The 9,611-nt window shown below is 38.6% G+C and overlaps 1 protein-coding gene across 1 annotated transcript in view; it reads right to left on the bottom strand.

Moving 5' to 3' along the window:
* Positions 1–515: 515 nt before the first annotated feature.
* GNB4 (G protein subunit beta 4) overlaps positions 516–9,611 on the bottom strand; it is a 33,767-nt gene continuing 24,671 nt past the window's right edge. Inside the window, exons 6-10 of the mRNA XM_072866375.1 lie at positions 8,921–9,083; positions 8,656–8,722; positions 8,303–8,504; positions 6,845–7,061; positions 516–5,521 (exon numbers count right to left, since the gene is read on the bottom strand). Of these exons, the coding sequence (XP_072722476.1) occupies positions 5,415–5,521; positions 6,845–7,061; positions 8,303–8,504; positions 8,656–8,722; positions 8,921–9,083 (756 nt within the window). The 3' untranslated portion in view covers positions 516–5,414. The remainder of the gene's footprint in view (positions 5,522–6,844; positions 7,062–8,302; positions 8,505–8,655; positions 8,723–8,920; positions 9,084–9,611) is intronic.

Genomic DNA, 9,611 nt, shown 5'->3' with positions numbered 1-9,611 from the left:
TGCAGCAGACAAGCAAGCTGTGCACTCCATACAGCGGTGTTGATCAAGTTAAGGTTTTGGTGTGGGAGAATATAATTAATGCTACAGACTTAGAGAAGGAAGGATGTGAGGGTGTCTGCCCCTTCAGGGAGGGCAGCATTGTATGACTGAGTGAGCGTTCTAAACCCTCTTCTTCCCCAGTCTGGGAGTGGTGGCTAACCTCCAGCTCACTTCACCGTAGTATTCACACACCTCCCCCCATCTCAGGCAGAAAACATACAAAGACATACTGCTTTGGGGAAAAAAAAAAATCACCTTAATTATTTGTTCATAAGGGCAGTTTACTTGCATAACAGTTTGCTGTTTAACATGCACACACAACTGTTCAGTTCACTGCAACATGATAACCGAAAGCAAGAATTAATTGTTGTAGGTATGCAATGGCTGATCTCTCTGTTCAGTGCCACAGGAAGAATCTTCTTTAGGACAGGGGACGCTCATTATTACAGCTCTAACAACATTCACAAGTGACACAGTCTGGTTAAAAGCACTTGTTTATTGGTTACAATATCAACTCATGGCAACATCTTTCACTGAGCCACTGTACAAATACAAAGAAAAAGATCCATCGTGGAAAAAAAAAAAGCTATAAACAGAGTTCATAGCAAGTGATTTTTTTTTTTTTCACAGGGAAGTTTTTTTACAACAGCACTGTTAAAGAACAAATGGCACAAGTCCCTGGTTTTTTTAATAGCTTAAATAAAAGCTTTAAGACTGTTTCTGAATACATACACAATCCAAAGGCAGTGCAGAATCACTTCATAATTGGTAACATTACTGAAGTTTTCCAAAGTAGTCAGCAACAAGAAAAAAAAACCCCAAAGAAACATAGCTGATGAGAAATGCTGGAAACTGAAGGCAAATTAAAATCAAGCATGTTTAGAAGCATTTTGTTTTGGACTCCTTTGGATGTAATATGTACTACAAGTGTTCAGATGCTTTTATTTTAAAAAAAGGAGAAAAACACAAATAGAGCACCATTGTGTAAGTAAAACAAAGGCTCGAAATACCTAAGACTATTCCACCGAAGTCCATATTAGTTAAAACCTAAACATACTGTGTGGTATAAGAATGTCAGGCACATGTAATCTGTTATCAGTTATATCAATTAGTAACACTGTTCACACATTTACCATAACAACACTGCATTAACATTCTGCATGTATTTTACATAACCAGCAACTGGATAAAAGGCTTGTGGTGCCTCTGAAGTGTAGGAAGTAGTTTTACCAGCATGCATGCCAGATTACTGTATACAAAGTGCACCATCAACCCATGCTTAAATTACTTTTACAGGAAATGCTATCTCAAAAATCAGTCATTCTGCTACACAACCATTTATACCAACTAGTTGAATTAGCCAATAACTCTCACCAACATCTTAAAGCACAGCACTAAACCTAGTGGAGGTGACAGTGTCCTCAAGGAGGAAAGACTAAGCACTCTTGGAATGTTTTCACAATGTTCGTTTTCATTCCACCTTAAAGTAATGTGAACTTCATTGTGGGACAAGCGGTTACACTAACTGAATTAAAGAGTTAACTATTTCCAACCCATGCATTACAGTAAGCACACTAGGACCAGCTGTTACATCAATTCAGCTTTGCCAAGTCAAGGTCAGGCCCTCTCCTTAGGCAGGGGGAAAAGCCTATTTAATCCATGTTCCATTTCAAATGGCATACATTGTTGTCAAGACATTGAACTATCAGTTCTGCCAGATACTGTGACGTATCTGCAATTTAGCACTGCAGAGGATAGCGATGTTTGGAAGAAAAAAGGTCTGGAGACAGATGGCAACGGGCCCACATTACTGGAGTAAGCGAGTATACATCAGCACGATGCCACGTAGAAGCCTTTTGTGGTTTCCAGAATCTCAACTAATCTCTCTACCAATAAAGGGATGTCCGAGTCTGCATGGGAACAAGCCCGGGTTGGGCGCTTGCCTGATTAGTATTCTCTATTACAATGTTAAATCAACATTAGAAAGTGCCGACAAAAAATTGTACCTGAATAAAATAAATCTTGTTACACAAAGCACATAGTTCCACTTTCCAAGCCGTAACCGATGGACTTTTTAGAAGAGAGGCTAGGAGTTACCTCGTCACCATTTTGGCACAAAGTTCTTAGTTACTCCACTTCTGTAATTACACAAGCTATCTGAAATTCAGATAATGACGTAGTTTGGCAACAAACTTAAAGACAGGTTAAGATGTACCCACTAGTGCTGCAAAATCTGCTGTATACGAAATGAGCGTGCGGTCACGGTGCACAGTTAGAAATCACAAGCTGCATACCTGAGCCTACATTAAACTATAGGCACATACCATTTTCTTTGAGATTCAAAGCTGGGAATAAAACCTTTGAAGCAAAACCTCTGAAGGGTCGTTTTATTACCTGCCTCATATTAGGAGGAGTTTGAGCTTTTACCCTTAAAACCACATCCATTTTAGTAAGGGCATTCATCTTGAAAGGTCACTGATAGCTGTTTAAAAAAGGAAATAGCACAGCCTGCGCAAGTGCGTTATTTGGCCTCGTATAATAACAATGTGTTACATTATATCTGTAGGCTTTAAAAAAAAAATCTTAACTATATCAAGGAGAGTAATTAAACAGCAAACGTCACCTTGGCAGGATCTATCACAAGCTTTCTACAAGTTCCCAAGGAGCATCAGATAGCGTTTCCCCAGTTGCGCTCGGGCTTCTTCCACGTTTCCTCGTGCACCGACACAAAAGGAGCCACCTCAGGACCTGCAGCACTACAAACACTGGTTAACCGAATAGCAAAAGCTGGCAGGTATTTGTATGATGCTTTTGGAAACCTCATTATCAAGTACTTGGCATTCCTTATTATTTATTTTAAAAGCAGCTGAATCCAACAGACAATTGCCCATCAGACAATGATAGTGAAATTATTTGCAGTAATACCTGTATGAGAGCCATTACCATGCTTACAGTCTACCTGAACTTTTAAGAAAAGTTATATACATTTGTAAAATTGGTTTTGGACTTTCGCAAGTAGAAACTCGTTTTAATACCAGAATGTAAAAATGGCACCTGTCTTCGCAAAGGTGTTGACTAGGAAATTGGTTCAAAACACACTTCTATGGAAAAATTTTTTTAGAAAAAGAATACTTTCTTAAAATTCCTTAGTAACAAATTTCCAGAATGATTCACTCAAGGCAACTGTGAGTTAAAAACAAACAGACAAACAAAATCAAGTGCACCACTAAAAAAATAAACCAAGTCTGCAAGATCCCAAAGAGCTGCTCACTTAAGAGAGTAAGAATAATTCCATAATCGTTCTGTTCATGCAGACAGATCATAAAGCAAAACGCTGAGGAATTCCTGTGACATACAATATAGTGTGATTTTGGTCCTACACCACAGTCTGCTGTTAGTAAATGTATACTTTTCCAGCACAAGATGCGCCTTTTTCTTTTTTTAAAAGTGAATTTACTGTGATTGACTGGTACATTTATTGGCACCTTCACCATTATAGACATGGCAAGTTTACAGGCACAGTCTGGAAGTACTGAAATTTAGGATTACAAATGTCAGAAACTTGACAAATAGTCATCTCAGCCACAAATCTCTTTTGGTATATTACAAGATACCGGGCACTTATATTTACTACCTGACCCAGGGATACCCAGACTCCCCATAACTTCAGATGAGGGCAGATTAACATTATCTTCCAACCTGATGATTTAAAATCCACATTATCTTTAAAATAACTCACGTAAGAGAAGCCAATAGACTTAATTCCCCTTTCCAAAAAGGCCACAGACGTTCAGATTCCCAAGAGAACATCCATTGCAAGCACAGGCATGCTGCCAGGCACCAAAAAGTTAAGCAATCTTCCCAGGTAGTTTCAGATGGGCATCAATCACTTGATTTTCCTATATCTACACTCAACTGTACTTGATCAGAACCTAGCATTTATAAGCAACTGACATCAAAATCAGAATAAAATCAGGAACAGGAAAGGAAATGGCTATTTACAGTGTCAGAGCTGCAGAACAAGTAGCATCTAAAAAAGCCACCATGGTATAGACCTCTGTGACCACAGGAGAACAAGCAAGTCGCCAAGTTTATAGTATGAAGTTTCAAAGGGTCACACAGGTAAGTAAGGTTATTTGGTTCATTGTAAGTTACACAATTCCTTTTATAATTCACACTGCACGTAACTGACAACAAGCGCTTTTGGTTGTGGTATGCTTTGGCAACCCCCTAATTTGGAGGGGGATTATAGGCGATTAACTGCGCATTTAAATCTTCTTTAAGAATCTAAGCAAAGTCCTCCTGAATGTCTCAGCTGATTGTGGTAATGGAGCAAGCTTTGCAAATACACTGCTTTCTGCGCACTGAGCATCATGCCAAATCATTTTGTTAGTGCAAATCAGCTAGAGTGTGTGATGGGCCAAAACTACCTCATTTAGTTAGAGCTGAATTGTCAAAAGGAAAAGCACACAGCCACTTAACGACAGCAATGCAGGTCACTTGGCTTCCATACCCAAGGACTGCATGGAATAGCTGATGCGAAAAGCTGCAGTAAGGAAGCTAATACTTCTGGAACTGGATTTTTAAAATTTTATTTTATTTTTAATTATTTTTGCTGTTGTTGCAAGTCTGCCTGGCATTAACTCCTTGGTGTTTGGAGGCCATGACTGCCAATGGATGAACCAGGAACCACTGGCTTGAAGGAAGAACCCCCACGATTAAAAATAGGCAAGCAGGTCAAGAAGTAAGTGAATAAGGCGGTAGGTATTAACTGGGAGTCTCCAGGGCCTTTAAAAAAAAAAAACTCAAATGCCTTCCATTATAAAAACACATACATACCATTGGCTTCACTTTATCTACAGTAAATTCACAAAAACATTTAAAACAGCAATCTAGTTCATCCACTACAAAACTCAGAAGTGACATCTCAGGTTAAAGGCAAAGCTATAAATGTAGTTCCTTAAAAAATGCAAACATATTTCTTTACATACAGACAAATGTTACATGATCGGCTGCTATAATGTGTATATTCTGTTATGTACAAAAAAAAGTACAGGATTAGCAGACTGAGCACAAGCAAAAACCCTTCAAGGACAATCTAACCAAACCACCAAAAACAAAAAGACTGGCTCTTAGTTTGTCGGTCACCATGATTATGTGTGCTGGCCCCTTTTAAAAAGTCAGTGATTTCTTCCCCCCTCCCCTATTTCTTCACTTGATTTTTTTCTAGTTTACAGAAAGCCTTTTTGTGTAATAATCAGTGAATAGAAAAACTTCACCTGCAAATACAAGGTAGAAATGTTATTTCACAGCTATAGGCTGCAGCATTGATCTCTCCAGATCTCAAATGGAGAATGTACATGTTTGGCTCCCAGTTAATTCCAGATTCTGAGAAAACTGTCCCAAGACCCTGTAGCTACAGCCATGCCGTCATCAGTAACACCTAAACAGCTGACACGGTTGTCATGGCCAGCAAGGACACCTGGAAAAGAAGAGGCAATGAAAGTTAATATCCACAGGATGTCAAGGACTTCAGCTGTTACTCTGCTCTCCCAGGTAAGTCTTCAAAAATTTGCTAAAAAAGATGTAATGCAAGATCTAATCATCCTTTTTGTCTCCACCCTGAAGAACTATTATACATCACAACAGCCATATCAAGAAACTCAACAATGAGGTTTTTAAAAATATGTACACACAATATTGCCTCCATTTTTCTCTCTGCCCTTATGACTTCTCCTTCTTTCTGCCCCAAAGACCTCCTCATCTCTAATCAGGCTCTCTATTGTTTTTTCCCCTGTTTTCAGCAATGCCATCCACAATTTCAGCCATCAAGTACTTCCAAAATCAAGTACGATGTCTTCTGGCAATGCCTTGGATACAGGAACTACCTTGAGTTTCCCATGTTTTGCAAACCCTAAGGATTAAAAATCCCCCATGTATTGTGTCAGACTATTAGAAAAGCAGCACTGTACCCTGCCTCTTCCCACTTTGTTTTAGCTTTCCTTCTACCCATTCTTGCACTTGTCTGCTCTCCCAAGGTACCACATCCAGGTCTATAAAAACTCAGCCTGCCCACGTCCCTTAAGGAAAACGATATATTTTCAGTCTGAACAGCAGCATCAAGGTTCAGAACTGAACCAGGCCCCATAATTTAAATTACTGTACAAAGTGAGAAAGATGTAGCTATGCTATAAACATGCTGTCTATCCTGACAGAAGTGACTAATTCAAGGACTGAAAGGGTCCACTTCCCTGCTCTCCCAAGAGCAGAAAATTATGGTCCCCAAGGCAAAAACACTACTGTAACTTACTACTATCTCAATTACTTCCTCCAATGGGTGTAAAAGTCAAATGTATAATGGTGTAATATATAAATATATATATATATGTATAAATGTATAATTTTGTATTACTTAATTTCATACACTTCGGGGAAATAAATTTTCTGTAGACGTCACGTAATTTTGGAGGCTGTTCCTTAGCCTCAAGAGCTGGTATCTTCCAGCACACAGACATATAATGGCCAATACCCAAGAACAGGAGTATTTCACTGACTGGAGCATTTACTCCACACATCATATAGATGAAACTGTAATGCAATATAACAAGTGGAAAATATAACCAAATGCAATAAAATAAAAGGATGTCATTCCAAAAGAAAACAGTGTTAAAATGAAGCAAGCAGATTCCACACGCCAGCAATAGCATTGGCAATGAACTGGCTCTGCACTTTGCATAGATTTTGAATATCCATCTTCTGCTAAGGAAATTGAAAACTTCAGCTCATCGCAGCTACGTGTACTCACCTGCTCTCTCCCCTTTCAAAGTATCCCACACGTTGCAGTTGAAGTCATCGTAACCTGCTAGCAAGAGGCGACCGCTTTTTGAGAAGGCTACAGAAGTGATCCCGCAGATAATATTGTCGTGCGAATACATCATTAATTCCTGATCTGCACGTAGGTCAAAGAGTCGGCAAGTGGCATCATCAGATCCAGTGGCAAATGCATGTCCATTAGGGAAAAACTGAAAGTTTTAATTAAGAGACAGGAGTTTGACACCAGAAAAATACATTGTTCATGTGTTACTTCAAAAACATCACAGGATTATTTTGCCAGGGTGACCAGATAAAGGCAGAATAATTTATTTAAAAAAAATAATAAAATCTGCATGTTAAAAAAAATGCATATACACAGCTATGCAACAAAACACTTCTAGAATAGTACTGGTAACACCTGAATGACTGGAATTTTACCCAGACAGTTCCTGCATGCGGTATAACAGGAGTCAAATGGGATGCAACTAACTCCTACAAAATGAAGCAAAATGCAGTTATGCACATCCCAGCTGTGGGCCAGGAAGACCTGGGTGAAGTGGTACACAATGTTCCATCCTGAGCTGGTCAGCCAGGTTGGCTCAGCCAAGAGAGAAGACTGCAAGCAAGCAATTCAATTTCCAAAAAATCTACTCCAAATCAGAGTCATTCTTACAACAGCCATATTGATTGAAACGGGAATGAAAAGAGCTCAACACATCTCAGGATTCAGGTCTAAGTATAGGAACTGCATTTTTCTACTGGTCATGCTTTTGGTATTTTCTCAGCCTTAATAATTTTTCATGTTTATCAAAACCAGATGCAGCTTAGACTTAGATTTCATTCCCTATTTATCAGAGCTTGTATCTTGCAGATCAGAACATAGTGTTACTATGACAGAGAGGAAATATAATCCAGTTTATAAATATTACAAAATGATTCCAGGGATGAATATTCAACATAAGTACTGATTTTAACTTTGCTTTCCAGAATATTTTGCTGAAAGCTCTTTTCAACAGAAAATATCAAGTACACTTTCGCTCAACAAAAATCTTTAAGATGAGGATACTTGGCTGTTTTGCTCCCTCTCAGTAAATTGCATTTATCTACAATTTTCACTTTTTAACATATTGCCGCACTGCAAAAAGTTTCCCTCCTCCATTCTTTGCTTCTCAAAAAGAAGTAAGGTCTCAGTTACTGAACAAAAACATAGCTGAAACTATTCCAACAACACTTCAATGCATCATAGATAACAGTAATAATAATTCAGTTATAAACTAGATCATAAATTATTAGACAACTTTCTTCGTTAGATACAATATAACAGTCTCTACCCTAACAAAGTAACTGATTTTAACTCAAGGTAACCCAGTAGACTATAAGCTGAATTCATGCAACTATAGATGTTATCCTCCCCCTTTCTTCCCATGTGGAAATACAAATGATCACTTACACAAACTGCATTAATATCTGACACATGCCCTGTGAACGACTGCCTGCACATTCCATCTCGAATATCCCAAAGCTTCGAGGAGGCATCACAGGCACCCGAAACAAAAGTCCTCATATCTGGACTTAGAGAGAGACTCATCACATCGCCGGTATGCCCAGTGAATGTGGTGGTCTGTTGACCAGTTTCAATATCCCACAAAGCGCTGCAGATAAAGTGACAACATTAACACAATGTATGTGGTTATTTGAGCGTTTAAGTTTGAAATACAAATTAAGACATTGGAAAGAAAAAAAAAGAAACAGAAAAAAAAGGAAAGGAAAAAAAAAAGAGACCAACAGAGCTCAAAAACTCACCAAGTGGTGTCTCCTGAGCTAGTGACAATTTGATTGTCATCTAGAAAGCGACAACAGGACAAGTATCCTAAAAACAAAACAGTTATGTTAGTTTCAGATCCAGGAGTAATAACTGAAGTTTTAAATCCAAGAGCAGTGATTAAAGTTCTCCTACAGCTAGTCTGTAACCAACAAAGCTATTCCACAGTTCACAATACACCTCAAAGCGAGACTGTTTCATCTGATGCAATAAAAAAACCAAAGCTGATGCAAGAATATGGCTGACCTGTATGCCCTGGCAACTCTCGGCTCACTCTCACATTGCCCTCTCTGGTTTTCAAGTTGTATATGGAACAGATGTTGTCCAATCCACCACAGGCAACATAGTTTCCAGACGGTGCGTATGCGCAAGTCATCACCCAGGAGGATCTCAAAGGAATGGCGTGCATCTTCAGAAAGACAGAGCTCATGAATGCTACGTCACCTGTCAGCTTTCATTTTTCACTGACGTCGTTTGTACCAGTTAATGAATTATAGCAGATGAAACACACCAAGTAGATTGTGTGTCATAAGTTTCAGTATTTTGATTTTACAACATATTACAACCCATTTCATATTTATACATACATACAAGGATGAAAAATACCAGTAGTCTCCAAGGTAGATACACAGAACTTCAGTACAACATTATTTAATAGCAAAGCTATGCTAAACTTAAACATTTACAACATTTGTTTATTCTACTTAGATTTCTTTGTCCAATTCTTCTACATCTCTGAACTACAGGTTATAAAATGGGATGGTTGTACCCATGGAGACTGGACAGTTTACAGAAGCAGATCACCTCTCCACACTCTACCTAAGCTTTTCTCATTTAACACCTTTTTTTTCCTTGCCTTTTTTTCCTCCTCCTTTCTCTGCCCTCAAAAGCAAAGCACCCTTGTAAATTCTGAGGTTGTGTATTTCTACAATTTAAA

Source organism: Ciconia boyciana, chromosome 7, assembly GCF_034638445.1.
Source record: "Ciconia boyciana chromosome 7, ASM3463844v1, whole genome shotgun sequence".
Classification (NCBI taxonomy): Eukaryota; Metazoa; Chordata; class Aves; order Ciconiiformes; family Ciconiidae; genus Ciconia; species Ciconia boyciana.
This window is presented reverse-complemented; position numbering and strand designations above follow the sequence as displayed.